Source organism: Eleutherodactylus coqui, chromosome 3 (genome assembly GCF_035609145.1).
Source record: "Eleutherodactylus coqui strain aEleCoq1 chromosome 3, aEleCoq1.hap1, whole genome shotgun sequence".
NCBI lineage: Eukaryota > Metazoa > Chordata > Amphibia > Anura > Eleutherodactylidae > Eleutherodactylus > Eleutherodactylus coqui.
The window spans coordinates 161,451,198-161,478,910 of NC_089839.1; the positions used below are offsets into that span (position 1 = coordinate 161,451,198).

The 27,713-nt window shown below is 45.5% G+C and overlaps 1 protein-coding gene across 1 annotated transcript; it reads right to left on the reverse strand.

Annotated features, from left to right (window-relative positions):
• Window positions 1-27,713, reverse strand: LOC136621183 (haloacid dehalogenase-like hydrolase domain-containing 5). Its single transcript, XM_066596465.1, has 8 exons — window positions 27,484-27,713; window positions 15,581-15,790; window positions 12,917-13,029; window positions 11,013-11,106; window positions 10,571-10,604; window positions 6,470-6,644; window positions 4,663-4,851; window positions 1-3,540 (listed from the first exon to the last, which is right to left on the reverse strand). The coding sequence occupies exons 1-8, from the start codon at window positions 27,589-27,591 to the stop codon at window positions 3,135-3,137; spliced, it is 1,329 nt and encodes a 442-aa protein (XP_066452562.1). The 5' UTR covers window positions 27,592-27,713; the 3' UTR covers window positions 1-3,134.

Sequence of the window (27,713 nt, forward strand, 5' to 3'; positions counted from 1 at the left end):
TGTAAAAACAAGTTTATTACAACTGTATGGCAAAAGTAATCTGTAACAGACCTATAAATTAAGGATAATAGGCAAGATCCATGATGTGTACATCAACATGGCAAACATGCACAAAACAAGGCAGGCAACAAAAACAGTTCAAGTCATGACCTGGGCACATGCCACCCATTACACGGTCAATAATACAGTAGAAAAAAAAAACAAATGTCAGTATCATTTAAAATGCCCCATTTAAAAACTAGTGGAAAAGTTCTATAAAAATGTTCAATAATTGCACTGAATTGCTGTTTCTGCATCGTACACCGCGCCAAGGCGGCTGCAGAGCGGAAGCGGCTGATCTAAACAGTAAGAGGATATCCAGCACAGAGATTTATTGTACACGGGGAACCTATGAGTGTAGTGGTGTAGGCAACCAGTGTGTTTGTGCATATAATAACCGTAGGGCCGACTGTCTGCCCAGCTTATAGGCTTCAGATATTAGTACAAGTAAAGTAAATACTGACCCGTGTCACACTCCTTAAGGCGTTCCTAGTATATAAGCACTTCAATAGTATTTGTTCCTCAAAAAAACCCTGATCACCTATCCTCAGGAGAGGTCATCAACATTGGGTCAGCTGGGGTCCGCCGCTCAGGCGCATGCTGCCAGTGTCGCTACACACAGGGGTTGGAGTGGAAGAAGCTGCTCTGTTGACTGTAGTGGCTGGTGCTTGTAACTGCAGACTGGGGTCTCATTTAAATCAATGGAAGCTGCGATGCAATTATAAGCACGAGCTACTACACAAGGGTCGGGGAACTCCAACCCATGTGTAGCAGCGCCAATAACATGTGCCTGCTCAGCTGATCGACGGACCCCAGCCAATCAACTATTGATGACCTATTCTGAGGTCAAGTATTAATAGCATTTTTGCCTGGAAAACTCCTATAAAAAAGGTATGTCTGCCATTGCAACTATTATTTCTAGTGCGCCAATGCACTGTAAAAGTAAAAGTGAAGGAACTTGCAAAAAAAAAGTGTAAATATCCCACAGGTTTTGCATTTACTGTACAGCTTCTACACAAACCTGTGTGTCTCTAGTGTTACAGGTTACAAAATGCCATCTGATCACTTCCTTCCATTTTCCCCTTCTTCTGTTATCAAGAATTAGACCCTTCGGCACACTAGCATTTTTTGTCCATATGTAGCCTGTTTGAATAATATGGGTCCGTGTGGTTTTTTTTTTTAACTTTAAGGCTGGGTTCACACGTGGCGGATTCCCGTCGGAAATCTCGCGGTTTGGCCGCAGCAAAAACTGCGAGATTTCTGCCGGAGAACCGCCGGGGAAAAACCTGCGGCGGCTTTGAAGCGGCCCGGCCGCTCGCTCTTCCGCTGTGGCCGGCGCTCCCATAGAGGAGAGCGCGGCCGCAGCGGAAAGAAAAAAATAAATAGACATGCTGCACATTTTTAAGCCGCGGCTGCGGTTCCTGCCTGACTTACCGCAGCGGATTGGCCGTCCCGTGTGGACGAGATTTCTGAGAAATCTCATCCACATGGCTGGCTAATCCAGAGATAAGTGGCCGCAGGCGGATTTGCCGCGGCAAAATTCCGTGCGGAATTTCCGTGGCAAATCCGCCCTGTGTGAACCCAGCCTAATATGGCAACTCACATTAGTGAGTTTTCATGTAGGCACGGCCTCAAAAAAAACAAAACAACAAACACACCTCATCACATGCAGTAGCCTGATCTGTTTTATGAACAAGACTCATTCGATCAATTCAAAGGGGATAGGAGAAAAAACAAAACTAAGAAACAAAAAACACAGCATCTGGAGGTCATCTGTGTGCTGTCTTTTTAAAAAGACGCAGAAAAAAAAAAAAAAAAGAATCAGAATCAGGCTGGCTTATATTTTTTTTTTCCGGACGTAAAAAACACACAGACTGTATACGGAGGTCACGCGGAGCTGCACATGGGTGGAAAACCATTATTTTTTTGCAAATATAAGTGACTAACCACACCGTCTTATGTTGCCTCTCATTTACGTACGGACTTTGGAAGCGTGCCCCATGACTTATCCTGACTCACAGTGTCATAGGTATGTATGATGCTTGGAATCAGGATCTGGAAGTAAAGGGGAAGACATAAGATAGTGTAGCTAGTCCTAACACAGACTTTATATTTTCTTTTAACACAAGTGTGCATCTAGCCTTAGGGGAATAAACAGAAGATAGTAACTCATGACTGCAAGATCAGACTATACAGTTTGTAGTCTATAACCAAGAAAGTACACAGGTCTGCTTAGGAGCTGTATACACAGAATATTTTAAAATCAAGGATATATGCATTGCAGCAACAACTGCCTTTAGCACGTACCTACAGGACCGTGAAGCCCATTTTCTAACAGTCCCTAATACACAGAAAAAAAAGGTGCATTATACAATTATAATGGGAAGTCAAATTCCTTCTGGTCTCCCAGCAGGTTACAGCATTACTACTCTGCACTTGGGTCAGGAGGGGTATAGTTCCTCCTTAAGGAGAGCACCTAGGTGTGTGAGAAGAGTCATAAGGCCATGCATGCTGCTCAGGGGAAATATGCAAATGAGTAGATGGAACAATACCTCTGCAGCGCCACCTATTGGATGGCAGCATTCCTGCAAATCTGCATATACTTTGCACTTCATACAACAAACTATAGTGTTTGCCGATGAGAATGTAGTTCCCCAATAGGTTACCGCATGTACCTCCAAAGCAAAAGGCACACTCATGTGTAGGAAATGCATGCCAACAGGTCTAATGGATATTTCATCTTTATAACCAGCCCTAAGTCACAAGGTATATAGATGATATACAAGAATAAAACCAAAATGTTTATACATTACACCAATCAGGGAGAGGAGCAGCGTTATTCCTCCTCCGTCACTACAGCAGTGTTCTGGGAAGCATGTTTTATAGTCTTCCTATCACTAAAACAATCCATGTCTTAAAACCGATCTATATATTATCAACAAAAGTATTAGAAATAAAAAAAGACTTCTAAAAAAAGGAGAGAGATGACAGTTGAGGAAACGGTAAAGTGCAGCAAAACACCAGAGTTGTTGGAGGTTAACCGGGTTCTATCCTGATACCAGAGTATGCATATATATGGAATGACACAGAAATCTCTATAAAGTCCTCTGATCACTTCTTGGCAGAAAGGTTTCAAGTTGGAAGATCAGATCAACGGCGGCATCGACATCAGGAACGATGTGCCCCGGTTCTATCAAGGCAGGATCGATCCTGAAATCCCGATGCCCATGAAATACTGTTTCAGTAACGGACTGTGAAGGGTCGGCAGGCACTTCGGCGTGAGGATTGTAGATCCCAGTGCAAACGAGAACGGACTTGCACTTAGTAGCGGTGGGAAATAAAAGCTCGCTTTCCCACGCCGCTTCCTCTTCCTGAGACACAGTGGCTACTTGGGCTCGAGAGCCGGCTTGCACCAATGCAGTGGAGCCTTGTCTGGAGTTCCTGTTCTGTAGGTAGCGGTTGTAGAGGTTAGCACCGTAGATATCGGTCATTAAATTGTCCCTGCAGAATGTAAAACAGAAATTCTGTAATTAAACATCATAAAGTTCATCATGTTACAAGTTTATGAAATACAGAAATCATCATGCTCCATGTTAGACAGCCATAAATGCCCCCATAACACTGTTCTAGCTATAGATGCTATCAAAAGGCAACCCCTCCACTTCAAGATGGTCACTTATTACTGGTCAGTCATCCCCAGCCTTAGGCTGGCTTCATATGACTGGATTCCGATTGCAGAATCCGCAGTGGCGTTCGCAGCAAAATGGCAGGCACCATGAAGCATGTAATTTCAACTTCAGTATTTCACGAGTGAAGGAAGGAGAAAAAAAAAAAAGAATCGCAGCATGCTCTGTTTTCCTGAAGATGGCCTTCATTGAAGTCAATGCAGACCATCCAACCTGCAGCGGAAAGGTCGCGTATTCCGTGTCTTCGCCTAGCGAGGGCGCAAGAAATACGAATATTGAGCATACAGATAATGCAGGGATGCAGGGGGAGGGGTTACCTGACGGGGCCACAGACAGAATCCGCTGTGGGATCTTGCGTGCAGACGACCATATAATTCCCATTTTCTGCAGATACATCTCCACTTAAGGCCAATTTACATGCAAGGATTGTCAATCACAACAAACAAAAGTGCACGATATTTACGTCTTAACGCGAGTTATCGTGCACTGCGTTTGTCACTCAGTCTGCAAAAAAAATTAATCGCCAGCTCGCTCACTTTTCTTTACGTCTAAACGCTCTCCGCTCAGTATTTCATATACTAATGTCAGCACTGAGCGAGAAGTGAGCGATTCCCAATGACAATCTGCCCATCTAAACATTCTGCATGAGCGCCAACAACTAGCGGTGGTGGTATTCATTTATTCGTTCTAACGAGACTCATCCTGTGTAAAAGGGGGCATTATTCCTGAGTGCTGCAAAAAGGACAGCAGTACCTCATATAGTAAGCAATACCTGCTGTGAGAATTTAGAGAGACACTAGAGATGTGGTCAGTTATCATGGTGTACTAGTGCAATACCAAGCAATGACCAGTAGATGGCGATAGACTTTTTAGCCATTATTGCTCTAGGTTGATTAAATATATTCTGAGGCATTATAAAATTTCACTAGTCAGTTACCCTATAGCATAAAGAGTTTGGACAGGCTTGTTCCACTGCATCTCCGCTGCTTTGGTTCGGATGAGGTATTCTGCATAGTGATATGTCACCTCACTGGGTTTCCCCATCAAAGTGTCATACTTCAGCTCCTTCCCTGTAATCTTCTTATAGATGTTCTCTAAACAGACCATAAAGATTCCATGGCCGAACCTGCAAAAGAAAAGAATATCAGCATCAAATTAGAAGTAGCACAAGAGAAACAGAATTTTGTCTGAGAGCTCGCCATGCATTGCACGGGAAGATTTTAAACACACCACTAGAGGGAGCATTTCCGCTAGGAATGGAAACTTTCCCCCTCAAAAAAAAGTTACTAATTTCTTCTCCATTTTCAAGATATTCCTAAATCTCAGATTGATAATTTTTCTTCTTCATTGGTATAAATAACAAAACACTTTGTATTGTACCAGTGGAGAGTTATTTAGAAGTAAGGCTGGCTCACATGCCTGTATGGTAATACGCTGCTTAAAAATCGCAGCATTTTACCGGCATAGAGAGCTGCGTATCCCTGCGGATTGTTACGTTTTTACTTGCGTTTGACTCCACATGTACAGCATATTTTACGCTCACTGTCCTGCACCGGCTTTCTATTTTCTTATCACGTCTTACAGCAACAAGCATAAAAAAAACCCCATACATACGCAGTGTAAGTGCATATGTACAGCATTTCGAATGCACCCCTAGAGAATAGGGTTCTTAAGCATGCAATATGCAGTAGGATAGCACATGCTGTGTCCTTCTTACAAGTGTGTGAGGAACAATGAAAATCAATATACTTTTATTGACACTATTTACTGTGTATTCTGCGAGCATACATTGGGAGCATAATACAAAATGCAAATACTTTAGGCCCAAGGCCGGGCTCACGCCAGCGTTTTGGCCCAGCATATTCTGTGCATGGGTCTTGCGCGAGTAATACGTTGTACCAATCTACCATAGGCAGCCATGCTGCCGCTCACACAACTTGCACAGAATGTGTGTGCAAGGGAAACAAAAAATGCAACATGTTCCAAGATAGTACATGGCTGTGAGCAGCAGGCAGCCAGTAAGAAATGTCATTGTGTACTAGCTTCTTGCCTATGCACTGCCAGAATACATGCGTGTAAGCCTTGCTTAAGGCGCCAGTGTCCCCGCTAGGGCACACATCTGCGATGGCTTTGGTTGCAGCCCTACAGTAACTGCCTCCGGAGCAGCACTCCCAGAATATCCTCCTACCTGGCTGCCTGCGATCAGTGCTCCCTGGTCCGCTGGCACAGCGTCCAGCACCCTGCGATGTCAGCGCTGACGGCAAAGCGCTCACTGTCCCTGCCGGCCTCCGCCCTGTGCGTCTGGCTGCAGTGTCAGTGTGGCGTCCAATGGATGTATACTTTTATGGATCAGCGCCTCAGCATGACAGTCCCCGGTGTCCTCCCATGGCTGGTGGTTCTGGTGGCCCGCAATGTGCTCCCTGCTCCCCTGTCAGTCGGTTCCCTGTCACACTGCAGTGCAGCCAATCGGCAACAAGGCGCCTGGCCGGGGCGTTACCTGCAGCCAAACCCCTCGCTTCCAGTGGAGACAAGATGCACCAGTCCCCGGTAAGTATATTGGGACACTAGGAACCCTCCCCCCCTCATTCTCCTGATCGGTGGGGCACCCAGAAGTCAGCCCCCCATTGATCAGATACTTATGCCCTTATCCTCTGTATAAGGGAGAAGTTAATTTTGTAAGACAGCACCTAAGAGCTCTCTTATGTATCAGCCGATTGCCGATTACTAACTGGTAAGACTTGTACCTGGGTGAGCGGGCTTCAGCCATCCACATCAGATCCATGTTACAGGCCAGCAGAGGGATGTGTGGATAATTGTCAAATTGATGGCGACTAGCAGGGTGGCCACCGGTCAGTAAAACATCCATGATGATCTGAAGATTGGTTTCCCATCGAATGGGTTCTCCAAAGAGGATCACAGCTGAAAGTGGAAAGTACTTTATTACAACAACGATTAATGACTAAAGTTATCTGGCTGAAATACAAGAAGAGGAAAAACTAACCATCGGAGCAGTTTTCCACAAACAGCTCATTTATAGCAGTAAATCATTATACACTGAAGCAACAAAATAGGAGGCAAAATAAGGGGTATTTTCAAAAACACTGATCCAGCACCCCCCCTCCGACTGGTGTCCTAGATTGAAATGACAATAGTGTAACTTGGATAGGAAGGCATGGAGGCGCTACAAAATGGTTCGGCACACGGGGCTCTGGAACATGGATTTCAATTTTGTGTTGTGGCCCCTGTAAGAAAGAGAGAGTAAATCCTAATTGCAGAGCTGAAGAGTAGCATGTGAGAAGCAGAAATCCACTTTCCACGTCTCTCTAAGTCCCATAGGATCGCTGCTATGCCTGAAGTAAGGAAAGACTACTAAAGTGGCTCCTTCGGCTACATGTATGGAGTTATTATGGGTTCCTGTGTTCATTTCAGGGACCGTTGACATGGATTGGTACCTGAATCTCCTGTAGATGGCTGACTTCCTGGATGATATGCCCCCATCGTAGCAAGAGGCCACTTCCAGTACACTTTCCTTACTTCAGTCATAGCAGCGGTCCCACAGGGTTTAGAGAGACACGGAAAGCAAGTTTCTGCTTCTCACACGTTACTCTTCAACTTTGCAATTGGGTGTTACTCTCTTACAGGGGCCACAATACAAACTTGAAATCCATGTTCCAGGGCCCCCAGAATCCCACGTGCCACACCATATTTTCGCTGTTCTTTGCAATAAATGCAGTGTTATTCATTACCTGTTTGCTATAAAGTGACAACCTCAAACAGTATGTGGACAGCCCTGACCTGAGTGAACAGGATCAGTGTCCTACTTAATAAAGCCTCAAAAAGCAGTATGAGACGGTACGTACAACTTTGGAAATGCCAGATCAACTCAATGTAACACCTTCAGATCAGGTCACCAAACACCTCCAGTCGTTTGTGTTCTTAGTGGAAGCCTTTGTTTTAGGAGCTTGGAGTAAATCAGTCGCCCCACAGGGAGAGGGTGATGTTTTTCTAAGGTTGTCAGCTAATCTCCTCCTATACGTGTGAGTAGGTTTATGTTCACAAGTCTGTACTAACTGCCCTCTAAGGATTCTTATCAGGAGTGCCGTGAACAAAAACAGGTTAACAAGATCTCTGTATTTGGCAGATTTTCGCCCTGAAGACGTGTGCCGTGCTGTTTATCTCATCTCTACTAGAATCCAAAAACCTGCCCTAATCCTACTCCGAACAGACCAACCGCAAAGTGGAATCCGAGTGTTTGAGAACAGCAGGTTTTATTTTACGCTTCTAAAGTGAGGAAATACTACCAGAAACAAATGTTCTGGAGTTTTCACCAACGTTAACAGGACTTTAACCATGAAAGATGCCAATTTTCATTAAAGTGGTTATCTACTGATTGATACACGCAACACAGTCTTTTTTGAAACTGTAGCGACATCTCCACTTTTGTCCTGGGTAACATTATGGAGACTCCTATCTTTCCAGCATTGGCGACCTTATTGAAGGGGACCATGCATTAAACTCATTTCAATTACTAAACCAGCTCCTTTCTTGGTCATGGGCTAGGCAGAAATAAAGGGGAGCCGACTCAGGGTGCTTCACACAGGACGACCTGTTAGGCAACAATTACGCAACATGTAATCCCAGCGATAATCGCATCTATGCTTTTACACAGGAACAAGCATCACTGACGGAATGGAGGTGCGACAGGCCGGGGATTATTCCAGCCCACCCGCCTCCATTTACACTAAGCAGGCAGTCGTTCATAAGTGAATGACTGCCTGTTTACACAGGCTGATCAGGCGTTAAGTTTTATGCATGCAGAAACTGAACGAAGAAAGAGTCAATGAGTTCTCATTCAGTCGCTGCACGCATTAATACTGAATAATAGTTCAGATTGTCGCTGGATCGTGGGAAATAAGAATGATAACCGTGCCGTGTAAAAGCACCTTTAGCTACTGAAATGAGCTGAAGAGCCAGGCCGCAGGGAGGAAGTCACTGAATCAGTGTAGGAACCAGGCCAGAACTGGAGCTGCTAGTACAGTTGGACTGGTTAAGTATTTCAATCTCTGGATAATCCCTCTAATGATATCAGGAGGTGGAATCCATCCTTATTTCATTTATTCCAGCTTAAAGGGAATCGGTTATCTGTAGCCCTACAAGATAAACTTATGGGATGAAAGTAGGTGTCCAGGAATGCAAGTTTTAAGCCCGAAGCGCCCAACAGCTGTCCCAGCGATGATCATTACTGTGTTTTCACACAGCAGCGATCTTCGCTCAGTGAATGGAGATGGATCGGGCGTTCGATTCCTTTCACAGTGAACAGGCACTCGTTCATAGAGGAATGATCTCCTCTAAACTGAACGATGCTGCGGCAGACCAACGATTATTTTATCACTGATTGTTCTTTCACTGCATGCGTTCACATGGCACAATTATTGTGCAAACCACTTCAATTAACGAGCAAGTTCACTGTAATGATGCTGTGTAAAAGAGGCTTTATACTTACCTTCCCTGTCGTTCCCCTGGCATGAGCGCTGAAAGCAGTTTCTGAATGCCCTGAGCAGCGCACTAAGTAGTCCACCCATTCTAATTTTATAATTACTATTCAGCTGCGGCTTTCAGAGCTCACACCGGGGAAGTGATGGGGAAGGAAAGTATAAAAAAAAAAAGAAAAAAAAAACGTACATCCTCAGACTCCATAGGTCACCTACTTTCGGCCCATAAGCTTAGATTATAGGGCTAAAAGCAAGTGACAGACTCCCTTTAAGACATTTATCACTTATTCATTGGATGGGTGATGTTATATTCGTCAGGGTCTGATCGCTAGAATGGGGGGGGCAATCTAAGTGGAGATTCAGTTAAGCATGCTCGCTCTAGGAAACAGCTGACTGTGGTGGGTATGCTTAACAACTGCTTTAGTCAAGCTGCCTCTAGGGTCCCAGAGGGGCCCGAATTGGACCAATGTCATAAGAACACAGATGCTCTCTAGTAATAATGATTGTTACTCTATTTGTGTAGAAAGATTTAAGTTTTACTAAAGTGGTTTCCAAACCTAAATAGTTAAAACGAATATTTTTGGTATAACTTACCGTAAAATCTCTTTCTCGTCACGTTCATTGGGGACACAGCCAGACCATGGGATATAGCCACTGCCATGGTCTGGCTGGGTCCCCCAATGATACGGACGAGAAACTAATATTTTTGGTATAACTTACCGTAAAATCTCTTTCCCGTCACGTTCATTGGGGGACACAGCCAGACCATGGCAGTGGCTATATCCCATGGTCTGGCTGTGTCCCCAACCATGATACCAATGATACGGACGAGAAAAGGGGTTTTCTGAGCAAAACTATCCCCAGTATAGGTCACCAATAGTAAATTGCCAGGGTCCCGACCCTTGGAATCAGCTGACCGTCTGACCTAGTGTCAATGCAACAGGCTGGACATGCATTATAGGGGACAGGATAGGAAGTTTCTAGCTGGCTTAATTCCCACTGAAATCAATGGGAACTGAAGTGGTTATTAACTCCCACCTGTGTCAGTGGGGATGAATGTGGGAGTGTATTCACTGTACTCAGCTCCCCTTGATCCCAATAGGAGTGAAGTCAGGTAAGACACTTCCATTACCATCGCCTATAATGCATGTCCAACCCACTGGACTGACAGCCATCAGCTCATCGCCATGGACATTGCCAGGGATCCTGAGAGGCAGTTCCCCGGCAATTAACTATTGATGACCTGTGGGTAGGTCATCAATAGTTTTTAGGTTAGGGTAGGTTGTCAATAGGAAAACCCCCTTTAAAAGTACTGTAAGTCAATGCAAAGAAAAGAAGAACTGAACAACATACCTTCTATTTTTGGAAGATCCACGGCTGCAGACGGCTGTCAATAAAACACAAGGGTTATCACACTTCATGCAGTCAAGTTATTGTACATTTCTCATGAAACGGTTACAAGTTATTAAACTTTTACACACATTAAAAACCGAACTGGTTTTATAGCGAAGTTAAAGGTCACAGCCCGAGGAGATCGGAAGTTCTGTACAAGGCTGACACTCCTGCTGGCACCATCAGCAGGTCACAGCGACACGGGCAACAAACCTGCATTGTAAGTGGGTAGATACATACGCACAGTGCCAATGTAAGCACAATTCGCAACCAAACACATCAACGCTTATACACGGACAAGTATGCAAATGTACTTCAACACGTGGTAAAGTCGGTAAGTTAGCACCGCAGTAAATACGGTATTTATTTATACTCTTATAAAATAGGACTATACAAGGCTCACCAGAATTGTAGGTCTTCTGCTGTGGTCCACCATATCCAGGAAAGGGTAAGACTCCCGCACAGAGTCTATTGTGATAGGATTCGTAAATCCTAAACTGAATGAAAGATTAAGGAAAGAGTGTGGACCGGACAGGACATGCGTTTATTTCCCACTGTGCTGGTCCCAATGTGGGAAGAGCAATTGCTAACCTTTCATTTAACCCCTTAACGACCGCCCATACACTTTATGATAGCAGCCATTAAAAGGTTTCATTCTCATGCATTCACCTTTTTATCATGTAATCTCTTATCTGTCCAGCTAAAAAGACTGATAGTTTCCCTCCCTATATGAAACGAAGGTCAAAGAGGTCTCACGTTGACCCCTGCAGTTCCAACCTGCTTCCCTCTAGGTTTCTGTCCCTATGCAGTTTTCTGCATAAAAGATGGCAGCCAAGTGGAAGTCCGCTGTGCAGTGTGACGAGCGCCTCGGGCTTGGTTTAGAAAGTGCTGAACCTTGTCCCCTACCTGCAGGAACTGTCAGGTTTAGAGAAAGAAGAAATGTACTGCTTCATGTAGATATTAGACATTAAACTTCTTCTTGCGTCTTAAGACTCGATAATTACAGATTGTCTTGGAAACAAAACCAACATTTATTAAATGAATATTTTTTCAGTAGTTTATGTTTACATACACTCCGTCACCCCACTGCTGGCCACTGGGAGGTTAATAAAGAAGACATTCAATCAAGACCTCATGGTCCATTTCCACAGGATGACACTCGTCCCAGTGATGTCCGCTCGTGCGGTTACAGAGGGCAGAGTATTGCTTGGATTGCTCACAGTGCTGCTGGCATGGATGTGGAGCGGTCCGGGGAGCATTCTTGCCCCATCCGCCCCCATTCACAGTAAGCAGACAGGGGTTTTCTTGGCAAATACTATAGATGACTTATTCTAAGGTTAGGTAATCGCCGGGAAGCCGCTACTTGGGAGCCCTGGCATTTCACCAATCGCCCAGCCCACTGTCAGTGTGGTGGGGATAGAAGTAGTCAGTCATCGGGGATCGGAGGCAAAAGTGCTAGAAGTGCAATAGGAGGCTTTACTTTACATTGATTTCACTGCACTGACAGCGGGGCAGCGATCAGCTGATCGCCAGGGATCCAGAGTGTTGGGATCACAGCATTTGGCCAGAAAACCCCATTCAAAATTAGAACAGACAAGATGCAGTTTGTAATGCTAGTGGAGGCGCTCACAACACAACAATAATGACAAGTATCAATTCATATTTATGTGCAGAACCAGTCCAGCCATAAGATGTTGGGGGATCCTCGGGTGTAGAGTACTTTGTATGGTACGGTGCAGAGCAGCCCACTTAATCTAACAGAATGGGTGCAACCAATATGCTGGAAGCCTGAATGATGCACACTGCACACCACAGACGTTACTGGAACCCTATACAAACCTTATCTATGTGCAGGTAGAATACTAAACAGCCCCCTAAGCATGGTGGGTGCAAGTGGGTATACCTGTGCTACCTCACTCATAGCATTATGCCTTTTCTACATGCCCCTTCCCCATCCAGCTGAAACAAGTCACCAGCCATCAGTGCAAACGTTAGCTTCTCTGGAGTGGAGCGACGTCAAACTTTAGGAGTCCATAAAATGTGCAAATGATCTTTTATCCTACACTTTGTGTCCCAGTACGATATAATTGTATGTACTGGTAGAAAGTAAAGTCTACCGTCTGCGCATAAATGCTCTTCCGTCACAGATTGCTATAAATAAGTGTTCCTAATCCTGAGGACAAATTCCTCAACGGCCCAAGCAAGAAACTACTGACGTTTAAGTGCTTTTTGTGGCTAATCCTAGTAAATAAACGATTTTCCCATGTGCTGTTAAGACAAGATGTGACATCACAGTAGAAAGGATACTATTTTGCAATATCCAGAATGGGTCCTTGTCCAGATACCAAAACGCACTTATTGTGATACTGTCTGAAGGTCCGCAGGGGGCTGTGGGACATCATCACTTGATCCTGGGAAATCTGTTAAATAGGACAAAAAAGAAAACAACCATTACATAAATATATATGTGACAGTAGACAAGTATATCAGGTTTCTAACCATATAGAATATAAAACGTTAGCAAAAGGGTCAGAGTTTGAGATTTTGGCTAAAATTAAAGGTGAAGGGGGAGTGGGAGAGGGAGTTGGGCGATGCCCCCCCGAGGAGTCGTGGAAGAAAGCTTATATCCTCACGCAGAAGATAAATATCTCAAGTAGGTTACAGGAACTGAATTACAAGATCCCAGCGAGGTGGTACAGAACACCGGAGAGTCTAGCCAGAGTTTACCCCTGAATACCCGAATTTCTGCTGGAGGTGCCTGACAGAAAGGGGTACTTTCATTCACATCTGGTGGTCTTGCCCATTGGTCCACCCCCTTTGGCAGGAGGTCAGCGCCCTCTACACATGGGTAGGCAGGGAGAAATTACAGCTGACTCCGAAACTAGCGTTATTGTCAATGTTTCCTGGTTCACTGACTCAGGCTAAGAAATCATTGCTGAGGGTTTTTATCATGGCAGTGTGTCAAGGGATTCCTAGAAAATGGAAATCTACTTCTCCGCCTACCAGGCTAATGTAGCTAGAGGCACTTGACAACATTAGATATATGGAGGAATTATGCGCTAGGGATGAAATGAGGTACAAGTTATTGGCAGCCTGGACAGCATGGAACCAGCTTCGTGACACACCGGAGGGGTCTATGTGGGTCTCAAATTGAAGCATACCCCCTCCGCGGTGATATTCTACTTTATCTTAGGTTGGCTAGAACACAGATAAGTGGCATCGAGGTGACAATAAGGTCGGATACCCCTTCCCTCTCTTACCCTATACCCCCAAATTTTTTTCTTTTCTAACCTTTACCTCAACTTTTCTCTCTTTCCTTAATTTTTTTTTTTTAAATAAACAGTGATTTGCCTAATTTTTCTGTTTTAAAATAGGTTTTTGATCGAATGGTTTTCAAGATGTTGTACTATTAGCTGAAAATGTTGCATGCACAAGAATTGGAGACAAATATGTGAAAACCAGTGTTATTGTTTAAGATACAAGAATGCTGTAATGAGACCTAATCTAATGGCCAATATAGTGTTAACTTTTACAAATAAAATACATTTTGAACCATAAAATTAAAGGGAACCCGTCATCACGATTGAGGCGTCTAAACGACATTATGGTGCTCGAATTAGGGCTGGGTAGCTGTGTTGCATACTCACAAGGTCCTGCATCCCAGCACGGTGTCCCGGCTACGTTGGCATGCGCACAGTAGCGCTCTGCCATAGAGACAAATGATGTGCATTCACACAACCGGCTGAGGAGTCACGCTGTGCGTGCTAACAAACTTTGTAGGCAAGGAAGATGGTACAATGCCTCTGCAGCGCCACCTATTAGATGACCGGATTCCTGCAAGTCAATGTTTGACCCTTTACACAGGTCTTTGTAACAATGACTGAATTAAAAACCCAGCCAGAATGCCGTAGACAGATAGCTGTTTCACGTTTTTTTTCCCCCCTCATCAGTGTGCAGTAGGATTCTGGCTTGGCTACTTCGAGGTCGGACATTGAGTCGCAGGAATGCTGCCATCCAATAGGTGGCGCTGCAGAGACATTGTTCCATCTTCCTTATTTGCATATTTCCCAGAGTAGCATGAATGGCCTCAGAAGTCTCCTCACTCACCTCCTAGGTGCTCTCCTTAGGCTGGCTTTACACTTGCGAGGGAGATATCAGCTGTGATTCACGGCTTGGTATCGCCCTCGCAATCCATGTGAAACCCCTGGATGCGAGGAGTTTTCATGTGAAAACAGTCTCACAGCTCCGCGAGGAATCCTTTCAGCCCCTCCAGGGCTGAAGGGAATCCACCCCCTGCCGGGGCTGAAAGGACAGCGATGGGCTATATCGCAAAAATAAAAAAGGACATTCTGCAATTCTTTTCCCTACGCAAGATTAATCACCAATGAGAATGAAACCATTGAAAAGCCAGTGGTTTTATAATCATGCGTTTTCACTCACACCACGCAAAAATTGAGCGCTTTTCTCACCAGTCTGAAGGCCCCCTTAAGGAAAGGTGATACCCCCTCCTGACAAACTTTGTAGGGACACAGTGCTGGAACGGGGAACCTAGTGAGCATGAAACAGATCCCTATCCCTCACGCTTGTAGTTTATGGGGCACAATTGTCATGAGGGGTACCCGTTAGGTAACCTGCATAACCCTAACTCCAGGATTAAATAACAAAAAACTGATGCTGCAAACCAGAGAATCAATTCATTGCAAGTCCAAGTATTCATTGTCAAAAATCCGGATTCAGAAGACGGCTGTAGGGCAATCATCGTGTACACTGGGCCGTTTGTTTTATATCCACGCACTGTATAGGAACGCTCAGCCAACTGCACTTGCATTAAAAAACACTGTATACATTTTTTGATACATGAACCCATTGATGACATTGGCAACTACATGCAATACAGTTGTGTATATCTGAGCTTTACGTTGACTTACATTAAGAAAACCTACATGACAAAGGAAATAAAAATACGCTCACCGGCACACCGAGAATGTCCGCCAGCTGGTCAGCTTTGGTCTGACGAAGGCAGTTTCCAGCATTAGTGACAAATACGACTGGCACCAAGAATTGGCCTTGGCTGTCCACCAACTTCTGAAAGGCTTTTCTTGCAGCAGGGATTGGGGTCTTTCCTCGGACAAGTACTCCATCGATGTCAAACAACAGTCCAAATGTTGGCTGGAAGCTTGACTGAAAAAACACAAATGCAACATTATGTATTAAAAGATGCTGCCAGCCCAGATCCATGTCATGTTAGAGCAATGGTTACTGCCAGGGAAAGCTGCAGCCGGCCGCGGTACAATGTAGTATATAGCAGCCATTAATCCGGTATTACATTATAATCTTTATTTTTATAGCATATTCTGCAGCACTTTATAGATAAGATGCCACATATAGCATTAAAGTAATGGAAATGTGGGCTCTGCTCACAAGAGTTTACAATCTATGAGCAAAGGGGCGATACATGAGGCAGTAGCACTTGTTCTGTACAACGGTCCAGCCATCTCTGGTAGACCTATAGCTGTATGAGCCGCTCACCAGCCGGTATCTGCGTATATGAAGCACTGCAGGAGGTAGGAGTACCAGCGCACCTCATCACGTTGATCAGGTCCTTCTACAGCAATCAAGAAGTCAGAGTGAGAACCAGGTATGGCGATACAGAATGGTTCAAGATCAAGAAGGGCAGAAGACAAGGATGCATCCTCTTTCCTTTTCAACCGCTATGCGGAAGTAATCAGGAGATTGCTGGACTTAAATGATCAGAGTATATGGTTCAAAATAGGTGGAAGAACCATCAATATACGCAAACTATATGACCCTGGTAGCAGAAACAGCGAAGCATCTGAAGACGCTGATCCTGAAGCTAGAAGAAGAAAGTGAGAAGATGGAACTTCACCCGAACATCAGATCATGGCCGCTGCCAACAAGGAGTCCACAAAAGGTCAACAACGAGGAAATCCAATTGGTTAATAGTTTCGTATTTCTTGGGTCCCTCATCTATCATAGTGGCAGCTCAACAGGTAAGATAAAGTAGTGATTAGCACTAGAATGTACGGCATGATGGGCACAAACCCACTATAAAAGTGCAAGGATGTCTCAGTCACCATCAAGTGAAGGTTAATCGCAGCCATAGTCTTCCTGATCGCAGCATATAGCTGTGAGACGGGACAAGGAGGAGAGCAGACAGAAGAAAAGCTTTTGCGCTGTGGTGTTGGAGAAATCTGCTATGAATCCCCTGGACAGTGAGGATTACCAACAAAGCAGTCCTGGACCGGATCAGCCCAGAGGTGTCCCTGGAAGGCAAGACCACCAGACCGACACGAAGGCGAATTCACACAGGAGTATCTGTACAGCGTTTAGTGCTGCCTTTACAGCGCTGCACTCAGTACGACGCTCCTATTCATTTCAATGGGGCTGTTCACACAAGTGTCAAAACGCTGGCTTTAGCAGCGAAGCATGTTCTATCTTTGGCCGTTTTCAGCTGTGTGTCGCCCATTGAAATGAATGGGCAGCAGCTTCAGCACTGCTGTAAACGTGGCACAACTTAGTACCATATTTTTTTTTTGACAGCGCTAGCTGCACTGCAAAAAAAAAGAAAAGAATACTCACCTAGCTGACACCGTCTGGGACTTTGTTGTGATTGAATGACTGACTGGCGCATCCAGCGCTGGCTGTGATTTGCTGAGCCAGTTGTCACTCAGCCGACTCAGCTAATCAGAGCAATCTCTTGCTGGAGGCAGGGATTTCCAATCTTCGTCACTAGCAAAAGATCCTCTGCCGGCTTGACAAGTGCCCGGCAGCCTGCACAGAGGTCCAGAGAGCGGTGCTGGGGACATGGACGGCAGCTGCAAGGGGAGTATTGGGGTTTTTTTTCCAGTATCTTTGGCTGTGTTAACTGTGCTGAAAATGCATGCCAGCGTTGCTGAAACCGGGCTGAATCTGCAAAACAAACCTGCATTTCTGCAAACGTGTGTGAGGGAGGCCTTCTAAGAAAGCCTAAAAACTCCTTTCCATAATTAATATCCCAATACTGCGATATCCTTTGGCATGCGCTCCGGGAACACAATGCCTCAGAAGACCGTCAATTATCAGAAGGGAGTGCCCTGCTAATGTTACATCATTTACACAAGACACGTACAAATTAGTGTAATAAATGAGACAATATCGTAATTATACCTTCTGAAAAGATTTGCCTTTTTCCTTATAATTACACGGCAAAACCAGACTGATCCATTCTGATCCGGAGGTCCTGGCAACATACAGCGTGTCCCTAAACCACGTCCTCAAATACCCACCGAGGATACAACCATTTGACATATTAACCCTTTCCAATTTAATTCTCCTGCCACCAGCACGCTCCCCAGCTCTTATATTCTATTCTCTTTAGAGAAATTAGAAGTGAATACAGATATTGCAGAACCGCCACTAACATCGGAGCTGCGCTGTCCTGCATAGCGTAATATAGATAATGCAGAACCGCCTCCGACATCGGAGCTGCGCTGTCCTGCATAGCGTAATATAGATAATGCAGAACCGCCTCCGACATCGGAGCTGCGCTGTCCTGCATAGCGTAATATAGATAATACAGAACCGCCTCCGACATCGGAGCTGCGCTGTCCTTCATAGTGTAATATAAATAAGCAGAACCGCCTCAGACACCGGAGCTACGCTGTTCTGCATAGTGTAATATAGATATTGCAGAACAATCTCCGATATTGGAGCTGCACTGTCCTGGATAGTGTAATATAGATAAGCAGAACCGCCTGACTGACACTGCACTGTCCTGCATAGTGTAATATAGATATTGCAGAACAATCTCCGACAGAGCGGCACTGTCCTGGATAGTGTAATATAGATATGCAGAACCGCCTCTGACATTGGCGCTGCACTGTCCTGCATAGTGTAATATAGATAAGCAGAACCGCCTGACTGACACTGCACTGTCCTGCATAGTGTAATATAGATATGCAGAACCGCCTCCGACATTGGCGCTGCACTGTCCTGCATAATGTAATATAGATATTGCAGAACAATCTCCGACATTGGCGCTGCACTGTCCTGCATAGTGTAATATAGATAAGCAGAACCGCCTGACTGACACTGCACTGTCCTGCATAGTGTAATATAGATATGCAGAACCGCCTCCGACATTGGCGCTGCACTGTCCTGCATAATGTAATATAGATATTGCAGAACAATCTCCGACATTGGCGCTGCACTGTCCTGGATAGTGTAATATAGATAAGCAGAACCGCCTGACTGACACTGCACTGTCCTGCATAGTGTAATATAGATATGCAGAACCGCCTCCGACATTGGCGCTGCACTGTCCTGCATAATGTAATATAGATATTGCAGAACAATCTCCGACAGAGTTGCACTGTACTGCATAGTGCAATATAGACATGCAGAACAGCCTCCGATATTGGCACTGCACTGTCCTGCATAGTGTAATATAGATTTGCAGAACCGCCTCAGACATCAGAGCTGCGCTGTCCTGCATAGTGTAATACAGATATGCAGAACAGTGTCTAAAAATACTCACCTACCATTGGCATTCTGGTCCTTGCGATGGTCTCAGTCATTGCTGCAGGCTGTCCCGTTCTCCTCCATGGCGACAGAGCATTTCTTCCTGTATTCAAGCCCCGCCTCCAGCGAGCTAATGCTCTGATTGGTTAATCCAGCACCACAACAGCCAATGAAAGCCGACGCTGGAGTAACCAATCAGGGCCATTCAATTATGTCAAATAGTAAGGGTGTTTTTTTAATGCAAATGTCAATAAGACTTTCTAATGTTAAAAATGCATCATACAAAAGTCTTGTGCTTTGCGATTTTGTGTGAGGCGTTTTTAACATTAGAAAGTCCTACTGACATTCACAATTACAAGTGTGAAGGCACCCTAAGTTAGGCTTTACAACCAGCACAGTAGAGTCCTGCACACACCGATCACCCCCAGGCGATCTAACCCCAGACTCCTCCCACACAGGTGACTGATCACATGACAGTGACAGGGGCACAGGTCCTGTAAGGACACGGCTGCTGTCCGGCTCTGTAGGTTGTTAATAAAGTGAAGGACCTGTGTGATGACGTCACCGGCATGTAATCAGGGCTGGAGGTCAGAGCCCAGGTGATTGTCACTGTCATGTGAACATCACCGGTCCCGTAAGCACATAGCTGCTACCAGGCTCTGCACATTCTATGTTTTGGGACCTGTAATGACGTTATTGCCATGTGATCAGAGGCGGAGCATGTAACTTAAAGACAAGTGGTCGTTAGTATTTTGACTAATATTAGGAAATTATAGTACCAGTGTTTCTGGTGGCGCAATGCGCCACACAGCTCTGCTACATGCACATCACATCACACCCACAGCTCTGCTACATGTACATTACATACAGTTTGACTACCTTCCTTCCTTTATCCCATACACCTGGGATCACAAGCAGCAAACCAGAGTGCACACCCTGATCACCCCCTGGTCATGTGACCCCAGACCCCTACCACAGGTGACTGATCACATGACTGACATCATCACAGGTCTTGTAAGCGCACAGCTGCTGTCCAGCTAGGTGGTCATTAGTAGTCCATAGCAACTGAGGCTCACGGGGGAATGTAGTCCATCCGTAAACTGCACAGGGATGAAGGACCTGTGATGATGTCACCGTCATGTGATGAAGGACAAAGCATGTAACTCACACACGGATGGACAGGTGGTCATTAGTATTTTGATAGCTATAGAGAACCGCCTCAGACATCGGAGCTGCACTGTCTTGCATAGCGTAATAAAGATATACAGAACCACCTCAGACATCAGAGCATCGGTACACGAATTTCACCATGATATATGCATACATATTACAGATATCAGCTACACACAATGCACTATTGTTCTACGGAAAGAAATAGAACACGTCTGCAAGAAAATTAGTGTACTTGTCACAAAGTTTGATGGTCATAATGGGAGGGTTTACTCGTGGGCTCCATTTCCTCAGGTGAACGAGAAAGGCTTGTAGGAAGACGCGATAAGTTTCAAAAACTAGCCTGTGGCCTTAATGTCACGTAAAACCTTCATGGCTCGCATCCAGTGAGCCCCTCGGGCCACAAATGAGCGCTGCAGCGAATATCACCTAACAGGACGAGGCTTGAAGGGTATAAAAGGGGACAAGGATATAAATAGATGGGAAAGAAGTCACGTTGCAGCAGCTTCTATAAATGGCTCGGTGTCCTGTGAGGAACACGAAGGGTCTGGATGCAGCTGGAGGAGACGTCTGTGCAGCTAACAGGAACAAGGGTCAGAAACACTATCTTTTCTCCTTAGGGAGACAGTGAGTGAGGAGACTCAAAAGGCCATGCACGCTCCTCTGGGTAATATGCAAATAAGGGAGATGGAATAATACCTCCACAGTGCCACCTACTGCAAACAATGCTGCCTTCCAATAAGTAGCACTGTGGAAGTATTATTCCATCTCTCTTATTACCAGGAACAATAATTAACATCCATGAGAAACATTGTGAACTTTCTACTTCCATCAGAAGTTCTTCGTAGTTGAATGACCGCCTGATTCCACGGCCCGACAGTTGCATGGTTTTTAGTTCTGCTTAAAACCAAAAGACTCCCACAAATAAGTGATTTGTCACTCAGTGCATCGGCCGAATTTGCCATTTCCAATATTACCATGCCCCATGTAAAAGTTACCTTAGGTGTCAGGCCATGGGATGCGACGTGCCTGCAGCCGAACCCCCCAGCTAGTAGCTACACAACTTTACTGCTGAATCGGGCAGCCACTGGGCACCTCAGGTTGGTGCGGTTGGGCCGTGAGTGGCCACATGTACCGAATGACTTCATACAGATCCGGTCAGACATTGCTGAATGTTAGAATATCAGTCTGGCTATAGGGAAAACTTCGCATTTATGCTCACCCTAAAAAAGGACACCAAGGACAAGTTCACAATGTGTGGATGTTCTGCAGCATTTGCAGCAACGTAGATGATATTTTCCAAGTATTGCGCACATTCTAAATCCGCACTTAATCCGTGTGGAAATGGACCTGCAGGGCTGAATCTAAATCATCAGCAAGTCAATATTAGCAGTAGATTTGTGGCAAAGAGCTTGAGGTTTCCTACTATGGACTTCAATGTAGAAGCGGAAATCCCCAGCGGATCCGGAGTGAATCAGCAATAGCCGTTACGGATTTGGAAAGTAGATTATCTGCAGCAAAACATGCAACAAAGTGGCCACATATTTCTAAAGCAGATTTAACCCGTGGGATAATACAGATTTATACAGAAAATCCACTCCATGTGAACCTACCCCTAGGCTGTGTTCACACGGGCGAGCGCAATATTGGGGCGAGAAACTTGGAAAGAAGATCAAACAGAAATCCCACCACTGTTTTGTTTTATTGCGGTCACCATACATAACATGATAACATATCTGGATCAGCAAGATTACTGCAAAACTAAGTTTAGAAGTTTTTTTCCTATCTTTTACTACTTTTGCACAATAATTTTTTAACTTTTTTTTTTTTTAAGGTTAATTCAATCTGCGACGCCACATGCTAAGACTCATAACATTTCCATTTTCCAGCAGCGCAGTTACGTGAGGTCTTGTTTTTCACAAGAATACTTGTACCTCAAAATAGTACCAATAAAAACGTCACTTATGCAGTGCATTCTACTAAACCTATGACAGCAACCTATTAGACTGACGGAGATCTGATTCTCCATGGAGAATCTGCAGCGGGTTTCCACCTGCCCCGCGGACATGAGGGCTGAAAATAAGAATAAATAAGAATAAACTCACCTCCCACCCGCTCCGTTTCTTCTCTTCGCCGCGGCGTCATCTTCTCTGCGTCGCGGCCGGATCTTCTTTCTTCGGCTCGGCGGATGCGCAGGATGACATCGGTGACGTGCCCCGCGCATGCGCCGTCCCGAAGAAAAAAGATCCGGCCGCGACGGAGAGAAGATGGCGCCGCGGCAAAGAGAAGAAACGGAGCGTGTGAGTAAAATCAGATTTTTGTCTCCCGCGGATCCGGACGGCTTCCATAGGCTTCAATAGAAGCCCGCGGGAGCCGTCCCCGCGGGAGACCCACATGAAAATGGAGCATGGTCCAGATTTTTTCATGCTCCATTTTTTTTTAAATCCCTTTTATTGACCATCCGCGGGTATTTATCTACCCCGTGGGTGGTCAATGCATCCCTATGGGGTGCGGATCCGCAGGCAGGCAGAAGAGTTAAAATCCGCTGCGGATTTTAATTCTTATTTTGCCCGTGGACATGAGCCCTTAGGCCTCATGTCCACAGGGAAAATCAAGCCCGCTCCGGATTCTCCATGGAGAATCTGCAGCGGGTCCCTCCTGCCCCGCGGACATGAGCGATGAAAATAGGAATAAATAAGAATAAACTCACCACCTCCCACCCACTCCGTTTCTTCTCTTCGCTGCGGCGTCATGTTCTCTGCGTCGCGGCCGGATCTTCTTTCTTCGGCTCGGCGGATGTGCAGGATGACGTCGGTGACGTGCCCCGCGCATGCGCCGGGCCGAAGCAAAATGATCCGGCCGCGACTGAGAGAAGATGGTGCCGTGGCGAAGAGAAGAACCGGAGCGTGTGAGTAAAATCTGATTTTTTTCTCCCGCGGATCCGGACGGCTTCCATAGGCTTCAATAGAAGCCCGCGGGAGCCGTCCCTGCGGGAGACCCGCATGAAAATGGAGCATGGTCCAGATTTTTTCATGCTCCATTTTTTAAAAAATCCCTTTTATTGACCATCCGCGGGTATTTATCTACCCCGCGGGTGGTCAATGCATCCCTATGGGATGTGGATCCGCGGGCAGGAGAAGAGTTAAAATCCGCTGCGGATTTTAATTCTTATATTGCCCGTGGACATGAGCCCTTAGAGACTGAGTTACTTGGCAGACATGGAAATCTTAGTCAGTTTTCTGGCTCCCATGGGAACCAATTGATATCTTGCACTCACACTGTGGGATGCTGACAGGTGTCAGAAAGAGCTCCCTCCCCCTGTTATATGCTCACATACTGCAGTTGTTATTGACAGTGGCATGTAAGGGGTTAACCCCTTAATGACATCCCCTTTTTCCATTTTCGTTTTTTCCTCCCCCCTTCAAAAAAAATCATAACTCCTTTATTTATTCATCGATGTCGCAGTATGAGGGCTTGTTTTTTGCGGGACGAGTTGTGTTTTTCAATGGTGCTATTTAAAGTACCATATAATATACTGAAAAAATTTTTACAAATTCTAAGTGGAGTAAAATGGGGAAAAAAAAAAAGAAACATTCCGCCATCTTTCAGTGCGTCTTGTTTCTACGGCGCACAAACTGCAACAAAAATGACATGATATCTTTATTCTATGGGTCGGTACGATTACTACGATACCAAAAACTTGTATTAGTTTTTTTTACTGTACTATTATTTTTCAAAAGACATTTAAATTTTTTTTCAATTATTTTCTGCCGCCATCTTCCGCGCACAATAACTTTATTTTTCTGTCGATGTAGTTGTGTGAGGGCTTATTTTTTGTGGGTTTTTCTCTTTAGTTTCCGTTAGTACCAATTCGGAATACATACGACTTTTTGATCGCTTTTTATTGCATTCTTTCTGGGAGACAGGGTAACTGAAAAAGTGCATTTTTTGCGTTCTTTATTTTTTCGGACGATGTTCACCGTGTGGGGTAAATAATGTGATACTTTGATAGATCGGACTTTTACGGACGTGGCAATACCGAAGACGTATATTTTATTATTTAGATTTTTAATTATATATATGGCAAGAGGGGTGATTTAAAAACTTTTATAAAAGTTTTTTTTTAACAATTCATAAAAATTAATTGATCTTATTTTAACTTTTCTTTTAAGCCTTCCTGGGGGACTACAACATGTGATGTTTTGATTGCTCCTGCAGTATGACATAATGCTACAGCATTACATCATATTGCCATTTGACAGGCAGTCTATCAAGCCACCCAACGGGGATGGCTTGGAAGGTAGTCTGCTGAGGCAGCCCTGGGGCCTTTCAGAAGGCCAAAAAAGAAATATGGGCTCACCTCACCAGCAGTATCTTCCAATATAGCAGGGGAATCTGAATTTCAACAGGAGCTCCGTCCTCAAGCAGCCGACGGCAGACGGCTAAATTCCATATAAATAAAAATAGAAGTGGAGAGGAGCTGTTACCGTTAAAAAAATGTCATACTTTATTATTGTAGCCAAAACACGTTCAGCGCGGACCTGTGAGCTGTATGCTTTTTATTTAATAAAGTATGAAAGGTTTTTTAACGGTAGCAGCTCCTCTCCACTTCTATTTTTCCTTTCAGAAGGCCCCCGGCTGCCATGACATCTGCACAGCTCCCCCGATCTCACCGCGGGGGGCCGTACTGGACCCCCGAACACCGTTCAGGGTATTTAAATGCCGCTGTCAGAATTGACAGCAGCATTTAAAGGGATGATAGCTGCATTGTCCGCGGGTATCAGCTTTAATAAACAGCTGACGCCCACGCTGTATGAAGAGAGGTTGCCCAGTGACCTTTCTTCATACATACCCCGACGCTCGAGGACGTACCCTTACGTCCTTGGCTGTGAAGGGGTTAAACTGCCAGGACCTGAGGTTTTTCTGCATCTGGCTGTTCGATCAGGAGCCTGGCTGTCAGTCAGTTAAGCCACTTGCCTTAAAAAGATGTATGTGTGGGTTTAAAGCCCATTTGTGAGATCAGTAAAAAAAAAAAAAAAAGGCTTACTGGTCATCACTAAGGGGTTAATTTACGGTTTTCCATCCCAAACTAGGACTACAAAATATAGAAAAAAAAATTAAGAGGAGAGCAAGTATTTGTAGACTTATGTCCCATCACCACTAGAACTGTTCCAACAATCCCCATCTGCTGTGATCTCTTAATCATTGGAGAACAGATCAGACGACTCAACGGAGGAGGATCACAGAATGATCGGGGAGATCGTCTGGGAATCACGGGGAGTAAACAACTTTTCATATGCACATTAGATGTATTTACTGAAAGTTGGTGTTGGGTCTCATTTACAAATGTATTAGAACGCACTTTGGCTTTAGGAAGGCTTCTCTGGCAACATTTTCTTTTAGATGGACAAGCGGTCGGGCAAACAATGCTGACACTCATCCCAGGGCGGCTACACAGGAGAGCGCATCGCTCATAGCACTGCCGGCATGAAAGCGGAGCGGTCCAGGTAGTGTTCTCTCTCACCGCCTCCATTCAGTGTAAGCAGACAGACAATCACAAGTGACGCACTGCTGTTGACACGGTCAGTTTTCTGCATGGAACAATTCTCGTTCAATTGTTGCTTGTTGGTTTTTGTGCCCTTTTACACCAAATAAGAACCCCACCATTCACATTCATCTGAGTGAGTGATCTAGTGACATCATCACCACCTCTAGTGACATCATCACCACCTCTAGTGACATCATCACCACCTCATTTGCGCTCGTGCAGCCTGCTTAGACAACTCATCGTTGGTAATCATGAACTTCCCATTCAGCGTTTCGCATTCCTCTGTGAACGATCAGCATTAAGGTCTTATTCACACGAACATTTTATCACAGCTACTTCGCCGCCATTAAAACGTTGGCTGAAAATCGCGGCCACCTGAAGCAATGGACTCCGATGCACTCATTCGGATGGGCGATTTTCTGTTGAGTAAAATTGGCATGCCAAAAAAGAAACACATACGCCACAGATTCTGGAAAGATGGGTCTAGCCCGTGATCAGCCGAACGCTCCCATAGAAGCCTATGAAAGCTACCATCAAGGGGAGCGGCTCGCACTGCTAAACTCCCTCCCCCCCTGGCAGCTCCCATAGGCTATCAAATGTGCAAAAAAGACCGCAGCATGTTCCATTTTACCAAGTTTTACACGCGATAGAGCGCTATTGTTCTCTGTGGGCGTGTAATGAACGCTGTACATAGGCAGGTACACGTGTGTGTGGTGTTCATACACAACACTGCGCAGCAGGACGAAAAATGTAAAAAAACAACAAATCAGACTGATAGATACGGGCGCGAGATATGCCGTCATGTGCAGTGCAAGATTGTGACTCTATGTGGGGGTATGCCTGCTCACCATGGTAAAACACTGCGTTATACACACATACGCTTGTGGAACTCTGTGAACAGCCTATTATGGCGGCGAAATTGTGCTGCACATTACCGCGAACTCACGCACGCCGTCATGCGCAATACACCTGGTTTTTTTAGCTTATTTTTCTGTGCCGTTGCTTAGCGATACAATGTATATCTGCAGCCCATATCCAATATAATAGTGCATGGTCTGCGGGTATATACACGTGACAATAGAGAACGTGCTGCCTTCATATTAGCGCTTGCGGATTACACAATGCCGACATGCTAATGAGAGCAGAACTGCGTAAGACAAAGTAATGACTGCACACGCGTTACGGCGCATCACACTGGCGTACAGCGCTCTGGTAACACGCGGTAATCATACGCCGTGGAACGATAATCGTTCCATCTAAACGCGCCTCAATCCCTCCTCTGCTGTGGCGATCCAACCGTGGTTCCTCCGGTCTGTGCCGAGGCGAACTCCTAGAGTCACGCTGCCCGTGGCGTGAGTGCTGACGGTACAGCTCCGATCCACAGGCAGCGATCACCGGACTTCTGCTGTCAGCACAAGTCGTAAGAATCGCTGCGGCGGACGACCGTAAAGTAGCCATTGTTTTCTGGTTGTGGCTTACTTGGCCCCATCCTTACACTATGGCTGTGTGACCAGACCCCTCTGAGGACACAGCCCCCCTGCCCCCTCCACGGAGACCACCGGAAGCACACGACCCCCTCGCACACCGGCAGCGGATGAATGGAGCGCCTTACTTACAACCCAATCCCCGGCGTTACCTGCTGCTCGTCGGCGGCCAGGCACATCCCTGCTCGCTGCTGCCTCCTAACGGTTCCACGTGTACACAGTAGTCGGAGCCCCCCGAGGAGCGGCCATAGCCCCTTCATCGTGCCCAGGGCCCCTTGTAGCTCGGCCGGTGACTGGGCTCCCCGTTATTGCTGCGGGTGGCGAGTGGTTCCCGGGAGCGCCGTGCTTCTAACAGCCGATGTGTGAGCGGCTCCCGGCTATA

Excerpts from the sequence above, each read along its gene's own strand:
- LOC136621183 (XM_066596465.1), bottom strand. The coding sequence starts at position 27,591 with ATGAAGGGGCTATGGCCGCTCCTCGGGGGGCTCCGACTACTGTGTACA. Across the intron at positions 11,107-12,916 it reads ATTCTGGATATTGCAAAATA|TTTAGGATTTACGAATCCTA; the intron begins GTATCCTTTCTA and ends TCTTTCATTCAG. Across the intron at positions 4,852-6,469 it reads GCTGAAGCCCGCTCACCCAG|GTTCGGCCATGGAATCTTTA; the intron begins GTACAAGTCTTA and ends TTTCTTTTGCAG.